General features: G+C 40.4%; 1 protein-coding gene across 3 annotated transcripts in view; it reads left to right on the top strand.

Moving 5' to 3' along the window:
• rptor (regulatory associated protein of MTOR, complex 1) overlaps positions 1-16,569 on the top strand; it is a 146,960-nt gene that overhangs the window by 99,682 nt on the left and 30,709 nt on the right. For all 3 annotated transcript variants that reach the window (XM_054604164.1, XM_054604163.1, XM_054604161.1), the window contains exons 18-22: positions 1,513-1,653; positions 4,212-4,332; positions 5,142-5,282; positions 7,449-7,604; positions 14,048-14,166. In XM_054604164.1, coding sequence (XP_054460139.1) covers positions 1,513-1,653; positions 4,212-4,332; positions 5,142-5,282; positions 7,449-7,604; positions 14,048-14,166 — 678 coding nt within the window. The remainder of the gene's footprint in view (positions 1-1,512; positions 1,654-4,211; positions 4,333-5,141; positions 5,283-7,448; positions 7,605-14,047; positions 14,167-16,569) is intronic.

Below are 16,569 nucleotides of genomic sequence, written 5' to 3'. Positions count from 1 at the left end.
TCGATGACTGGATTTTTTAATTCTCCTTGGTTGTTCAAGTGAGACTATTCACACTGTGTCACATTGTCAACCTCAATGTCAGTGAAAAGAGAGAAAAGCTTTGAAAAGTGCTGCCATTCTATCTGAAATAATGTGCACAATGACTTGAAATTGTTTTGTACTCTGGTTGAATTCAAGTTGATTTTAAAGGATCCATTTATAAAGGTGGTGTTATAGAATAGCTAAATAGAAGATATTGTATTGGCAAGCACAGCGATGGAAGGACATGTGCAAGAGTGGGACACAATACTACAACACCTTGACAGTCCAGCAGAAAAACAGATACCATTTTTGTAGTTTAAGTTTATAATGTTCAGGGATGCCCCAGTGGCATGGAGTCCTGTCAGGGAATTTGTATTTTGTTGTTAAAAGCATTAAATGCTTCCATAAAATATTTAAGTAGTTCTTAATAAAAAAGCATTTTTTAAGTGCACAGAAAAATATGAACTGTTGCACACAAAAGCCTGTGTACACTCGTCAGACATTCAAAGTAATGAGCACTGATTCACATTATATTGTGCTGAAAATTCAAGTGAAGTTCACTGAAAACCTGCAAAACGTTTTACTAGAAAAAAAACGTGTGCCACAGAGGTGCTGCTATAGAGACAGAACAGGCCATAGAATTTCATAATTGACCAATCAGAATCGAGTATTCAACAAAGCCATTCAATAAAATCAGGATGTCAGGATGCAATACATCAACATCACTGCAATGGCTTCTAAAAATAGCATAGATTTAAATTATGATTGATGGTAGAATTGACTGAAGACGGCACATTAAGATGCTTTCTTGTGTTATAGTCTTGTTTTTTATTCGAGTCACATGGATTTTTTTTATGACTTTCTTTTATTCCAGGTTTCTGAAAGAAAATGTTAATCTGACACGCTTGAGCTGATCATTTTTAATTGGAGTGAAGCAAAACATATCAAAGCAACATCTGGTTAAAGTTTCATTGCAAGATTAAAAAGTAGCGTTGATGATGATGATCATACATATTGATGCTTGCAATGAAAAAAATATGTTTTCTTTCACCTCAACAAACAATACAACCAAATATTAATTCTTGTGCTGTAATTTGGTTCAGTTCAGTCCCCTGATGGGAAATTCCTGCTGTGTAATGGCAAGTTTGGATTAAACATCCAATGAAGCGGGCAGAGAAAGTGATGAGTTATAGTGACAAAAACACACAGAACTGATCATCTCTGGAGTATTTCCTAGTGTTAGATTGAGAGAAAATTGCACCATAATTACCTCTAAATCCTTCAATATTGTTGTTGTCTGCTGAACACGCTGACTTCAGACAGTTAAAAAAGAGCAGAGCTGTGAATCGATGAAGGAAGACCTGACTGACAAAACATCCAACCCCATTAAAACATCTTTAACCTTGTGTTTTAAATAGTGTCAACACCATAGCTACATCTTTATTGAACTAAGAGGAAATGAAAGAGTTGCTGTTTGTTGTGCCTCTTCAGGTGAGGTGTGCAGCTGTTTTTGCTCTGGGGACGTTTGTGGGAAACTCTGCCGAGAGGACGGACCACTCCACCACCATCGATCACAACGTGGCCATGATGCTGGCCCAGCTCATCAACGATGGCAGCCCTGTGGTCCGCAAGGTAACTGCAGCACAATGACACTCTCACAAAACACTAATTTGATTAATTTATTTTATGCATATCATAGTAAGACAATCAAGTAAAATGCAGGATGCGAATAGAAGCTATGGCTCAAAAAAATATATGAAAACAATTGATAACTGTGGGCTTGTCCTTGTCCTAGTACTTGTCCTATGACTACTACACTGCAGTGCAGGTAGATGGTTGGTATGCTATTTGATGCAGTGAAAATGGGTCAATTCAATAGCAGCAGAGTCTATATTGGATGATGACAAGATTATTATCTAGATTAAACAAACAAATGGCCATGTTTCCCTCAGGAAATAGTTAAAGGAGTAGTTCAAAATTTGGGGAATAAGTCCATTTGAGAGGATCAATACTTCTCTCATGTCCGTATGTTCTACACTTAAATGATTCTCAGAGTTCAATCTAAAGTAACTCAAAAGTTCAACTGTCTTTGTTGGCAGCCAGCTAAGGATTACGAATGGTTACAATTTGCATTTCAGGTTTTGGGATTTATTGAGAGTGTCCATTATGACTCTCTCCTTCTACAGTGCCCTCCAGAATTATTGGCACCCTTTAGTAAAAATGAGATGCGAAAAAAAATCTTTATTGTTTATCCTCATGATCTTCCATTCAAAATATTCACAAAAATGTAACCTTTAACTGAAGAAACATAATTGAAAGAAACATTAAATTCTTATCATGAAACAAATATTTTTCTCAAAAATATATGTGCCACAATTATTGGCACCCCTTCATTTAATATTTTGTGCAGCCTCCCTTTGCCAAGATAACAGTTCTGAGTCTTCTCCTATAATGCGTGATGAGGTTGGTGAACACATGGCACTGGATCTGAGACCAGTCCTCCATGCAGAAGCTCTCCAGATCCTTCAGATTCCGAGGTCGACGCTTGTGGACTCTCCTCTTCAGCTCATCCCACAGATTCTCTATGGGGTTTAGGTCGGGGGACTGTGATGGCCATGGCAAAACCTTTATTCTGTGGTCGGTGAACCATTTTTGTGTAGATTTTGAGGTGTGCTTCGGATCATTGTCCTGCTGGAAGGTCCAACCACGGCCCATTTTAACCTTCCTGGCAGAGGCTGTTAGGTTTTCATTTAATATCTGCTGGTATTTCATGGAGTCCATGATACCATGTATCCTAACGAGATGTCCTGGGCCTTTGGAAGAGAAACAGCCCCACAACATCAAAGATCCGCCACCATACTTCACAGTGGGTATGAGGTGCTTCTCTGTATGGCTATCTTTCTGTCTACGCCAAACCCACCTTTGATGTTTGTTGCCAAAAAGCTCTATTTTGGTCTCATCTGATCATATAAGCCGGTCCCATTGAAAGTCCCAGTAACGTTTGGCAAACTGTAGGCGCTTTAGTTTGTTGTTGATTGACAGCAGAGGCTTTTTTCTGGCAACCCTCCCAAACAACTTGTGGTGATGTAGGTGGCGTCTGATGCTAGTTTTGGAGACTTTCTGACCCCAAGACTCAACTAACCTCTGCAATTCTCCAGCTGTGATCCTTGGAGATTCTTTTGCCAGTCGAACCATCCTCCTCACGGTGCGTGGGGTCAGTGTACACACACGTCCTCTTCCAGGCTGATTCTTATCATCTCCTGTCGCTTTAAACTTCTTAATTATGCCCTGATAGTGGAAATGGGTATTTTCAACTGTTTAGAGATTTTCTTATATCCATTTTCTGATTTGTGCAGATCAACAACTTTTCGTCGCACATCGTCACTGTGTTCTCGGGTCTTTCCCATAGTGATGAATGACTAAGGGAATTTGGCCTGTGTCACCTCATATTTATACCCCAGTGAAACAGGAAGTCATGGTTGACCACTTAAGTTCCTAATCAAACAGGTGAACTTAAAAATGTCAAATATGACTGGAATTATACTTCAGTTAGATTGTAATCATGAGATTTTCTAGGGGTGCCAATAATTGTGGCACACATGTTTTGGAGAAAAATATTTCTTTAATGTCAACATTTTTTTTTCTTTCAATAATTTTACTTCAATGAAAAGGTAAGATTTTTGTGAATATTTTGAGTGAAAGACCAAGAGGATAAACAGCAAAGACATTTTTTTTTCACAGCCTGTTTTGCTCATATTCACTAAGGGTGCCAATGATTCTGGAGGGCACTGTATATTGATCCAAGCTCATCTTTGTAATGTTAATAACAAATTACAAAAGTCAGAGACCGTTGCCTTAGAAGGTTTGTGATGCTGTATTATTATTATCACAGTGACAAAATCTGTCCACAGTCAGACATTAAGAGAAACACCTGGTAAACTACTCAAACCCGCCTCGTTAGTAGTTCCTGCTGCAACAGGTGTCTGAAGGACAGCATTTTGTCATGATGACACACACTCACGCAACTGGTAACTGATCCTTTCCTAAGAGATAAGAGATGTATTACTAATTTGTCTCCATTATACCTGGAAAAATACTGCTTGGCTTGAAGATATTAAGACATGAAGTGAAAGAAAATCATAATCCGTGAAACTGAATGATCTTTTTTTTCTTTCATATGCGTTTGACAGGAGCTGGTAGTAGCACTGAGTCACCTGGTGGTCCAATATGAAAGCAACTTCTGTACAGTTGCCCTCCAGTTTATAGAAGAGGAGAAGAACTATTCAGTGCCGTCACCAGCCAACACCGCAGGTACTGCAGACACACACACGCACACACACTATCACGCAATTTATATTTGCACAGTCACTTGAGTTTAGATAATGCAGATCATTTGAGGAAATTTATAGAGGTGGATTGTACATTTTATCTGATGTTTTTCATCATTCACAAGTAGAATTTAAATCGGAATATGTTTTGGTTAATTTGGCTTTTGTCAAATGGACACAGTGAACAATCTTTAATTGCATGAGCCCGTGTCTACAACAGGGGGAATTGTCATGTACTCGTCTCATTTAAACTTAGTGTGCAATAATATATAATAAATAAGGACTTTGTAAGTAAATAGTATTTCCTAAATTGTGACCAGATATTAGGACTATGGAATACAACCGGATTGGTAGCTGGGCAGAAAATTAACTTTAAATTGTTACTTGCCCCAGGCAAATTGTTTTTTAGGGGGTCAAAATCTGAATGTTTGAAAACTAAGTCACTATGATCATTTATATAAGGTTGATTCGTCTCGCCACTGATTAGGCATTTTCCAAAAATTCTAATACAATGATCTTTGCAAAATAAAATAATTATGAAGAATGTTGATACTTGACATTATAAGTTATCATGCAATCTTTATATTGTTTTAATATTATTGTTATAAATCATTATGAATATTGATGAATGCTTATAATTATACAGTGCTATTTTATTACACATTATTATACATTTTAAGTATTTTTGTAATGTGTTATAGACATGGTTAAAGTGTTATGGAACATTTATTTTCCATGTTTGGGATTATCCTGGCTCTGATCTGATTTACACTCTCCTGTGTTAACATGCAGAGCCTGGTAACCTGACTCCAGTGAGGGACAGTCCGGCCATCCCGCGCCTGCGATCGGTCAACTCCTACACCAACATCCGAGCTGCCACCACTGCACGCAACCTGAACAAGAGCCTGCAGAACCTCAACCTCAATGAAGAAGGTAGGACGGGGAGAGAGTGCTGGGAAATGGAGCGAAGATAAGGCCGATGGGAGCGATCTAAATAAAATGAAGCAGAAATTGAGATTAATTAAAACAATTTAGTCTGCTGAATGACAGAAATTAATCCAAGGAGAGACCATCAGCACATTTCATAAGGTTTGCAGCTTTGGCCGGTAGATGTAATAATCCCCATACTTACTTATTCATTCTGTCATTCCTTTTTTTGAGACGTACTAAGTAGGCCTTAATAAGAGGTTTTACAACCAGCAGAGAGGTTCAGACCATTTTGGCCAGTTTGAGGTGTGTTATTTATTCCAATGCACAAGTAACTTGATAAAGCTCCTCATCCTTGTCATTCATGTCTTACAATTTTGTGGTGTGGATAAATGCCAAAACACACATGGACCATTTATTATAACTGCACGATTTAGTTGTGTAAGAAGACAGATTAAGATATTTGGTTTCCAAAATGATGCTTCCTCTTCAGTGGAAAAACCTTGGCCCTTTCTCTAAACAATCCCTGTCTATCATCGCATCAGCCTGAATTCTCACTACACAATAAGACACAATTTCAGCTGTTGAGGGCACTCTACATTCAGGAGGTCAAACAGCAGTACCCATCAAAAAGGTTTTCAGTTTTTATTACATTTTATTTTTTATTAAATTAAGTTTTTTTTGTCAATAACATCTTCACACTCCAAAAACCTTTTAAAAAGTGATAAATGATAAATGTAGTCAAGTGAAGCTATCAATACCTCAGTCCATGCTATGTTGGCCGAAAGAGCAGAGTTCTCCTGCTTGTGAAGCAGTGTCGGCAGTGCCTACATGTACCGTGGTACATTACACAAAAGCTTCTGATGCCCGAAGGGTCATTCTGTGTTCAATGCCTGTAAAGCATGGAGAATAAAAGACGGATTATATATGTTCCGGCTGGCCTTTGGGACCCTAAATGGACAGCCAGATGAGAGAAGCTCAAACCGTAGATGTAGTGGACGTGAGGTTTCTGCAGTTAAATGTTTAGTTATACGTTTCTATAACTTGCCGATTGCCTTCACTGCAAAAGTTACTATCTGGAAAGCTTGTTTTTGTTCAATAATTTAATAATTTCCATCTCAGCTCTCTGCACCAATATGATGCAGATTCTTGCAGTTTATATTTATCCACGTATTAACTAATAAGGAGGAGGGAGCAAACAGGGACAACAAACATGCTTCTGTACTCCTCAGGCTCAGCACAGATCTCACTGAGCCTGTCTGATGACCAGTGGGGACAAGGAGCTCAAACAGGGGGAAGGGTTTACACTGTGGGACACACTCCTTACTCAGGCATGAGCAGGCAACATCCGTTACCATGGTTACTGATAGATGGCTGGCTCACTGAGCTGTTATGTTGTATTATGTGGTTCCCTTGTAGATGTATTATACCTACAAAACAATGAGCACTGGCTACAAATTACCCTTTTTTTAATTTGTGCTTTAAAATACTTAAAATTTCTAATATTTGTGTCCATTCTCTGCTACATGCCATTCTATAGGTGTAGTGCAGTTTGGTAAGTTGCACCGGTGTCTAAATGGTGTAACTGTCTAACACTGCGGGTAATGCATAAGCCCTGAGTGAAGTTAAATCACTGTCACTGTGAAGCGTGCAACCTACTGCTGACACCATTCCTAATTCACATATTCTCAGTGCTTATGCCAATATGCAGCGGTGTTTATCATCAATAAGCACCGAGCAGAGCGTATTTCCACTCTCATCCAATCTCCTTTTCCACAATTCAGCCTGCAGTCAGTTTGGAGGATGCATGGCGTTTGGGTTTTGTATGAGTCACCAGTAGTGTTGAGATAAGGAGAATTACAGCAGGAGGTGACTGAGGCTGACATCTGAAATTAAGACCAGGTTCCTGTGTCGGCTAGCAACCTCCAAGAATAAGTACTGCTCCGACCTTGTTGGATGTTGATTTGGCTATTGGTTTACAACAATGATCACAACAATAAAAAAATAAATGTATATAGTACCTTTACATCAACTGAAGTGCTTTCTAGACTAAATAAGAGCCTCTTTTCTTCCTCTTCTTCAACTTGTTTTACATTTGTGATGGTCAGGATTGTGTTGCTGATTGGATCAGAGGCTAACCGTTTTGTGTGAATGTGTCTTTCCTTCATCCAGGTGGGCCAGCAGCCTTCTCTCCTGGTAACCTGAGCACCAGCAGCAGCGCCAGCAGCACCCTGGGGAGCCCCGACAATGATGAGTACATCCTCTCTTTTGAGACCATCGACAAAATGAGACGGGTGTCCTCCTATTCTTCACTCAACTCCCTCATAGGTAAAACCTCACAAAACACATTTTTGGCCATAACTCAAAAAATTGTCACACAGATGTCTCAGGGCCTGTGTCCACATAGGGCCTTTTTCTGAGCGCTAGCATCTTTTTTCAATTGTTCCCAATGAGGAGAGAGAGCATATGTGGCTGCCAGGAGAAAAGGGTTAGCTTTTTTTCTGAGCACGTCAGCGCTGGTGACGTCACTGTAGTAAGTGTAGGAGAAACTAGTTCTTGCCTTGTCTTTCTATCCTAAACTTTATATTTCGGACAGATATTATGATAACAAAGACTGAAACACACATTTGTGGGAACTGATCGTCCGGGCGGACGCTGAATGTTGCTGGTGAGTGTCGAGCTTTCTAAATGATGGCTGGGGCATACAAGGGTTAGGTGGTCATTCTAGTTTAAATTTATCTCCTGCTAGTCCCTCCGACTTTATTAAACTGCAGCTTTCTGAGTTCTGCCCAACCCGGTAGCCAGACAAATAGTTGGTATTGTACTTTTCTGCAAACCATGGCTATATTGAAAGTCGACATTTCTGAGCTAAAAATACATCTCATAACTGCATTTCAGATTACATTTGCAGAAATGCACAATGCCACATGGTTATTGTTGTGAAACAATTGGTTAGGTTGAGGCAACAACACAAGGTAAAGGTTAGAAAAAAATGTCTCTACTACTAATGTCAAAACGTAATGGAACAATCATAACATCATAAACACACAGCATTCAAAGTTCTCCTTCTCGGCACAACAAGTGAGCGAGGTAGAGAGAGCAGGGCGGTCGAGCAAGCTATAGAAAGAATGAAGAGAGGTTTTCTGGTTGTTTCACGCGGTTATTTTACAAAGCACGTATAAACACACAAACACCTCCGTACACCTCTGCACAACCCAGTGTGAAAGCGACTTGTTGGATTTGTAATAAATGCAGTGAGGAGAGAAACGTCCCCAACACAGCAAAATAAGAAGAAAGGAAAAAATACAGGCAGAGTGCAGGGTCTCTGTAGACACGAACACCACCACACACTTCTTGTGGGTCATAAGTGATCAAGAATGGTCACTTTTGTATGTTTTTTTTTCTATTGTTTTTAAGAAAATTCCCCCATATTTCACCTTTAAGCCGACAGCCATTTTATCAGGTTGTGTTGTCTTTGAAACTGAGAATTTGTTTTGAAATTAAAAAGCTATACATTTAGTTCATCCCATCATCATGAAACCCCTTTTTCCATACAATATTTACCCTGTGAATAGTATGCCAATCGTGCATCTAAAGTCTGTTGGCAGCATCAGTGATGTGCCCTGTTGGATCATTACAGTTGCATGGCTTGGCACACAGGAAGTGCTATCACGTGACTCTCCCATGAGGACTAAGCTTGAGAGAAAAAAAACATAGGGAAATAAATTACCAGGAGAAGGTGATGGCACCAGAGAGGAAGACCTCAGGCTACCCCCTAAAGAGGGTGAAACCACTCAAACCAGCGAGGTGACAGAGAAGAAAGCTCCTAGTCCTAGAATAGAAGAAGTGTAAAAAAGGTTTGCAGATGTGTAAAGGAAAGTAGAGAGGAAGATTGCTTTGACTCTGTGATTCAACTGAGGCCATTTAAGTGCTTTTCCTCGTAAGCTGAACTCCTACCCGCTCACTTACGTTGTTCTTGGGTGATTGGCGGGTTCCACCATGTGTACTGACGGCCAGTTTGTGTGAGAGCAGGAAAACCATTAACCCACTTCCCCTCCTTTGGGAAAAGTGGAAAGTGAAACTGGGGGTTCCCGTCCTCCTCCCCTCACCCCCCCTCCGCTTTCTCTCTCCTCACATTGTTGCATTTAAGGTTACAACCCTCATGTAATTTCCCAGCCGAGCTATCACGTCCCAGTATGTCATTTCTTTCCTGGCATAATGGTAAATGAGTTGAAATGGAAATCAAATGGAAAAGTAAATAGAGCTATGGAGAACAGTGAATTTGACTTGGCATTCAAGTAGGTTCAGGTACTATAATGAAATTTCCTTTTCAGCTGGTTTTCTTTGACTCGTTGGTTAAATGAATGCCACCTTATTTTAAGTGTGTCTGACGGAGTCGAGCTCAGCGTCATATCGGCCTTTTGAGGAAACAGACCATTTTCCTCTGATCTTAAATTCAACTTTAACACAATCTGCTGTGTAAATCTGGATTGAGTTGCACTTATATGAAGGTACTTATTCAATTTTTTAAGTACATTTTTCTCTCTCACACACTGACAAAGTAAAGGTGATCAAATATGTTGTCTGACGTTTTTCCTTTATGGGAAGATACGGGTCATTTCTTCATCCACTTCTCTTCACATATACATATAGTGTAGCATTTCTACATTTTCTTTTTAGGGTTCAAGTACAATGGGACACCAAAGCTTGGGAGTTAATGTTTGATGAAAAAAATGAAAAACAACAATAAAAAAGCACAGTGTTTGTTCTCATTACCCTTTTATCTGATAGATATAGCATTCGATGTCCTGCTGGCGCAGGGTCTCCCTGGTAAACAGGTTAAAAAACACATTAGCCCCTCGCCCACTAAGCTGTGCCCCCACCACGGCTGAAAAGAGTCCCAGCCTCCCAGTGCACTTGTTTATAACTCCCACCTCGCATTGTGCTGCATGTTTCACCAAGCTAGGCAGAGCAGATGAATGGATGTCTGTAGAAATATTCAGGAGCGTAAAGAAACGACTGAAATATAAACTTGAGAGTGCAGATCAAGTATGTCAAATTCCACCTTGTGATGGCATTTAGGTTTTCATTCAGTTATCTAACTCAGCCGAGACTTCACTTGTCATTTTGACTTTTGTTGTTGTTTTCTCATTTGCCTCCATCTTTTGTCTCGTTAGAAGTTTTCTTCATACGCCCCTTGGGGGTTTTGTTTTTCATCTCTCCTGAAGAATATATGAACTGGTTTCTATCTTTTGGAATAAAATTCTAATTTTTTTCACATCTATGTTTTAACACTGCAAACAACCAGAAACAAATGTTGACAGGTAAAGTGGCCTGTGTATTATTTTATCTAAAACAAATTGAATCCATAAATGCTAAATTACATTACATTAGTCATTTAGCAGACGCTTTTATCCAAAGCGACTTACAGGAAGTGTATTCAACATAGGTATTCAAGAGAACTACTAGTCACCAGAAGTCATCAGTGCATCTCCTTTCTTAAACAAGCATCTTAAAGCATAAACCAGAGCAAAAGTACAGTGCAGAGGCAAATTACTACGAAAACAATAATTGCAACAAACTAATACGAATACAATAAGTGCAATAAACTAATACGAATAGGATAAGTGCAGTAAACGAATACGAATACAATAAGTGCAACTAAACGAATAGGATAAGTGCACGAAATACATACAATAAGTGCTACGAGGAAGGCTCAGGGTAGTACTTCTTGAAGAGGTGAGTTTTCAGCCTGCGCCTAAAGATGGGCAGCGACTCTGCTGTCCTGAGGTCAGTGGGGAGTTCATTCCACCACTGAGGGGCCAGGACAGAAAAAAGCTGTGACCGGGTGGATCGGCCGCAGGGACCTCTGAGCGACGGGGCAACCAATCGCCCCGAGGCAGCAGAGCGAAGTGGTCGGGCGGGGGTGTAGGGCTTGACCAAGGCCTGGAGATAGGAAGGAGCTGTTCCTTTCACTGCCCTGTAGGCTAGCACTCAGTGAGGAAGGGGAGAATCCTCCTGATGTTGTAGAGGAGGAATCTGCAGGAGCGTGTGACCGATGCAATGTTTGCTGAGAACGACAGTTGGTCGTCCAGGGTCACACCCAGATTCCTCACAGTCCCAGTTGGCGTCACCACGGCGTCATCAATGGCGATGGCTGGACACTGGCCTGCAGGAAACCAGCAGGATAGAAAAACTGTGTGGGAGTCATGGCAGAGTAGTGATTTACATTTTAAACATTTGTTCTTTTCCTTATTTATCTTTTCCTTCTTACTATAGTTTGTAAAAATCCTAGTACGCTGTCACAGCCACACCAGGATGTAATGGAAATGGAAGTTTGTTTTTTATCTTTAGCAAATGTGTATTACTAACATATTAATTTTTAAGATTTTCTGGTTGGCAATCCATCCAATAGTTGAGATATTTCATTGGTATAAGGCCAGCTGTGGTTCAGGTTGTCAACTAATCAAACAGTTGGTGGTTTAATCCCAGCTCCTGTCCACAAGGCAATGTGTCCTTGAGCAAGACACTCAACCTCAAATTGCTCCTGATAGTCGGACCAGCATGCTATCTCACTGCCAGTGTGTGAATGAGAGGCAAAATTGTAATGCATATATAGCTCCAGTAAATGTCTGATAAAGGCGTCTAAAGTAACACCGTGCTTAACATTTCCTGAATCTGCATTGACATTTATATTTTGTCACATCATGGGCTTTGAGTCACTTCTACCTGTGTCAGTGTATTGTAGGCTCTCTCCCATTTGAAGAGCATCACAGAAATGAATTGGTGCTGCTTGCATTGCTTACATTCCTCTGTGAAATATATTTCAACTATGCCTTACAGAGGAGCTTCTCTGCTTTCAAATGTTCAAATGCATTTTTATGCCTCAAACATTTACAGCTCTAGAAATCGCTATGCAGAGTCAAAAGTATTTAATGTCATCTGCCAAAATTGAGTAGGCCATAAAGCAGTGTTGCAGTGGTTCATTTAGCCAATAATTAACATCTTTACTACTGTACATCCATTCCACTGTGTCAAGTCAGGACAAGTCACTGGTGCAGCATTCAGCCAGTGAGTAATGTCAGCCGTCACGTTCCCTCATGTGGACTGTGCAGCGGTAATTTGTGTGCACTCGTAATGTAGCGCAGCAGTTAAATGGGAAAGGAACCATATTTCACATTTATCAACTGGCTGTTTACTGCAGCAAGTAGCGCTCTGGCTAGCCATCGCTAATCATATTCTGCCCCTTAGGCTACAGCCTAATCACCTCTTTAACTCAATCACTCGCCTTCGCTTCGTTTCCATGTCTTTGCTCTTCATTCTTCTCTTGGTTTCTTGTTCTTTTTCCACTCCGTCATACTTCTCCATCTCTTTTTGCCTTTCTTACCCATCTCTGTCATATCTCACAGCACACGGGCTTCTGAAATATTGTATCTCTCCCTGTTCCCTTTTTTTTTTACCTCCATCTTTACTCTTTCTGGCCTCTCTGCTCCTCACCTTTTGCAGATTTTTTCTTGTGTGTGTTGTATCCATCTATCCCCAACCTGTAGCCCTCCACCCTGCTCCCCTCCTTTGTCTCCTGTCTTTTGAAGCTAAGGCCCATTGAACCCTCTTGTCACTCTCTTGAGAGGAGCTAAAAGACGGCCCAGGCTTCAGTCATTCCCTCTTCTCCACAGCACCCTAAGGAGCAAAGTGAGGACGGGGAAGCAGTGAGATGATAAAAAGAAATGAGATAAAAGTGGTAATCCTCACAGGTCAAATTCACAGGACCACCTGCATGATTGAGAAGATCTGAGGAGGAGAGGGAAAGAGGGGTGGAAACCGAAAAGTGGATGCCAGATGAGAAACTAATACTGCTCAGTGTCCCCGTGGCTGACACTGAGGGAGGAGAGACAGGCGACAGATTGAAGCTGACAGACAAAGGGGCAAAGCAGAAAAGGCACAGCAACCGGGAAGGAGGCTCAGTGCACTGCAGAGACAACATGCTAAAGTTATTTAGCCCAGAATTAGGGAGGGTTTGGGGAAAAGGAGAAGGTTGTTGGCAACACAAAGATATGCACATCTGGCAGGTTGAGGCTCTAAACAAGCTGATATCAGCGAGCATCTCTCGAAGAATTTAAGGAGAGGACTAGAGAAGATTGGCTAATGAGCTAACATGCAGTCAGATTAGTTTAAAATCACAACTTTTTGAAAACCATAAAATAATAAACTTTCCCCCTTCACTGTAAATACAAAGCTGAAGATTATAGTTAGAAACAAAAACTACCTCAGAGTGGAGAGACTTTGTTCATTTGTATTCATGATAACGGCAACAGCAAAGAAGCTCCAGTGGATGAGGAGAGCCAGCTGTGTGTGTGTGTGTGTGTGTGTGTGTGTGTGTGTGTGTGTGTGTGTGTGTGTGTGTGTGTGTGTGTGTGTGTGTGTGTGTGTGTGTGTGTGTGTGTGTGTGTGTGTGTGTGTGTGTGTGTGTGTGTGTGTGTGTGTGTGTGTGTGTGTGTGTGTGTCAGTATTAATGATGTACATTATCCGACACCGGAGGTCATTTTTCCGCTGCCACCTCAACACATCCAACAACTGCAGCAGAGGAAATGGCAGGACACATGATGCTAATGAGATGATTGTACCACTTAGCTGTTAGCTCTGCTGTGTTAATGAACTTAAATGGGAGTGATGAGGGTTACGCAAGAGTTAGATGTATGTGTTGCTGGGTGTATTCGTCTCCAACGTATGTATGAGCAAATTCAAACATTATTTGCTTATGTCTGTTCCAGGTGTGTCCTTCAACAGTGTTTACACTCAGATCTGGAGAGTGCTGCTACATCTCGCTGCAGACCCTTTTCCTGAAGTGTCAGATCTGGCCATGAAGGTGCTCAACAGCATAGCATACAAGGTATTGTGTGATTGACCCTTTAAAAGCTACTGGACCATGTTCTTTGAAATCATACACTCATATTGAACACTGAGCTTATTGTTAGAGCCATTATCATTGTGTTGCTTAAAATATGGAGGATCCAAGATTTGAAGCCGTTGCACTGCCATACTCACTGTAAATAATTTTGAAGATGAGTGAGGACATTGTTTTTGAGAGTTTAATGGGAATGTAATAATTTACTTTTTGTCTCTGTTTCCGTATGCAAGTTCTTTTCATGACATGGTTATGCAGTGAAAAAAGATCTGTTTCCAGCACACATGCCCCACCCTCCTACTGGCATTTTCTTCCTCCAAAAAGCCATTACTTTTGTGTAAATGCAGTTAAGGGCCGATGACTCCCCGAGGCTTGGCAGAGCAGAGAGGCTGCCGTAACTTAAGGAGCCATAATAACCACTATAGTCCACCACCCATCCTAACCCGCTGAATGTCTTGTGTTTCCTACCACCAACACCATTGTCCCCTCAGTTACCTTCACAAGAGCAGCATCTCTGCAGTGAGACTCCCTGCTGGACTGCAATAAAAAATAACTGGACTTTATTTACAATGTAAATAAAATCCTGTTGTTTTTTACCAGCTGACAAACATATTTTCAGCAATTCTATAACCACAGGGCACACAACTGAAAAAGAAAGACATAATTCCACCAAGCACTGCATCCGCCCCAGACCTACTGCGTCATCTTAACGACTCTGTTAATTAAGAGCTGTAGATTTCAGGTTTGAGACGTGATACAAGTCAGACTCGATTGATAAAACTGGGGACTTGCGCCTCAAACTGCCGCAAGACTTGACTTAAAATGTGAGAGCAAACACATCATGTTCTCACTCTCCTTCCATTACCTCACAGCTTGATTATTTAATTTGTAGGCCCATAAATAACTGGAAAATATTTAAATGCTGTGTGATTATAATGGTCAGCATTTGTAGATCTGAAAGACTTGCAATTGAGAAGGTGTGACTTGACTTGACTTACTCTCAAGGGACTTGCTACTTGAATTGAACTTGTCTCCACTGACTTGAGACTTGTACTTAAACAGAGAAGACTTAACTTGATTGACGCAACACTTAGTTTACTTGAGATCTTACTTTTTTTTTCTAGATGGGCTTGAGGGTTGACTTGAACTTGTCTCCTTTGACTGGATACTTAACCTCTTGATTTTTTTTCAATTCACTTAACTTGGGATTGACATGTCCTGATTGATTTGAGACATGACTTGAATATGCCAGAAATTCGGATTTTGACGTGTGCTGATTTCGACTGAACTAATAATAATAATAATAATTAATCTGACTGGCATGAGATCACACACTTGTCTTTGGCTCAAAGTTGTACGTGTTACACCATGTGGCACTAGTGTCATTCCTGTCACATGTTCAATGTGGTGTACTCGTACTATCATGACGTGAAAGCAGTGATGAGGGATTTAAGCCGTAACTGTCTTCTCTGTATACCTGAAAAAACTTGATAAACAGTTAAAAATTAAAAAAAGACAAGCTCGACACCTTTAAATGCCTACTTTCTGAAGTGAATGTGTTATGATAGATGGAGGCCAGATCATTTTTCTTGTTGCAGAGAGCTCATCGGAGACAGCTTAATCAGAAAACATCCATCGCAAGTTCAGAAGTGTTAACATTAGCCTAACTGGGAATCCAGCTCTTTTAATTAGGATTTTAAATGTCAAATGTTATTGATTTGTAACAAAGTGAACAAGGTCAGCAGCTAATTAAAATGAACTTGCTTCTCAGATGATGAAAGCATTAAATACTTTTTAATAGCCCCCTCTTGCTGCATGATGCTGGGCTGAATGCATTGAGTCTTTTTTACATCCTGTGTCTGGTCTTTTGTCTGTTAGTTGGACCAGTGAAGTTGCAGGACAAAAGTAGATGTATACCCTTTTTTAAATTTGAAATCCGATTGTTTTTTTCACCAAAAAAACATGACCATATAAAATCCTTAAATGTTTGAATGGACCTTGGGAAGGCAATACTCCTTCTCATTTTATTTTTCCATAATTTATTGACAAGAAAATAGTTAAGAGTTTGAATCTTCTTAATTTCCTAACCTGACGCAGCAGATCTCTCTTTTCACATACTTACCCCATGTCCACCGAACCCACCAATCACATCTTCCCTCATCAGTCCACCGTCTCTGCCTTGACCAATCACCTCTCACGTTCACCACTTCTGTGTCATCATCATACATCAAGGCATTCTTTCCTTAAATAATTAAACAGGAACAGTTTTTCTGAGACGTCAGAGCCTTTGCTAATAGCGTGGTCTATTCACATGCACTATTTTTTTTTTTGCTCAGTTGACTCACTCATTAATGATGGAGAAAGTGAGGGGAAGCGAGTTGAAAATGG

This window comes from Anoplopoma fimbria, chromosome 9, assembly GCF_027596085.1.
Source record: "Anoplopoma fimbria isolate UVic2021 breed Golden Eagle Sablefish chromosome 9, Afim_UVic_2022, whole genome shotgun sequence".
Classification (NCBI taxonomy): Eukaryota; Metazoa; Chordata; class Actinopteri; order Perciformes; family Anoplopomatidae; genus Anoplopoma; species Anoplopoma fimbria.
This window is presented reverse-complemented; position numbering and strand designations above follow the sequence as displayed.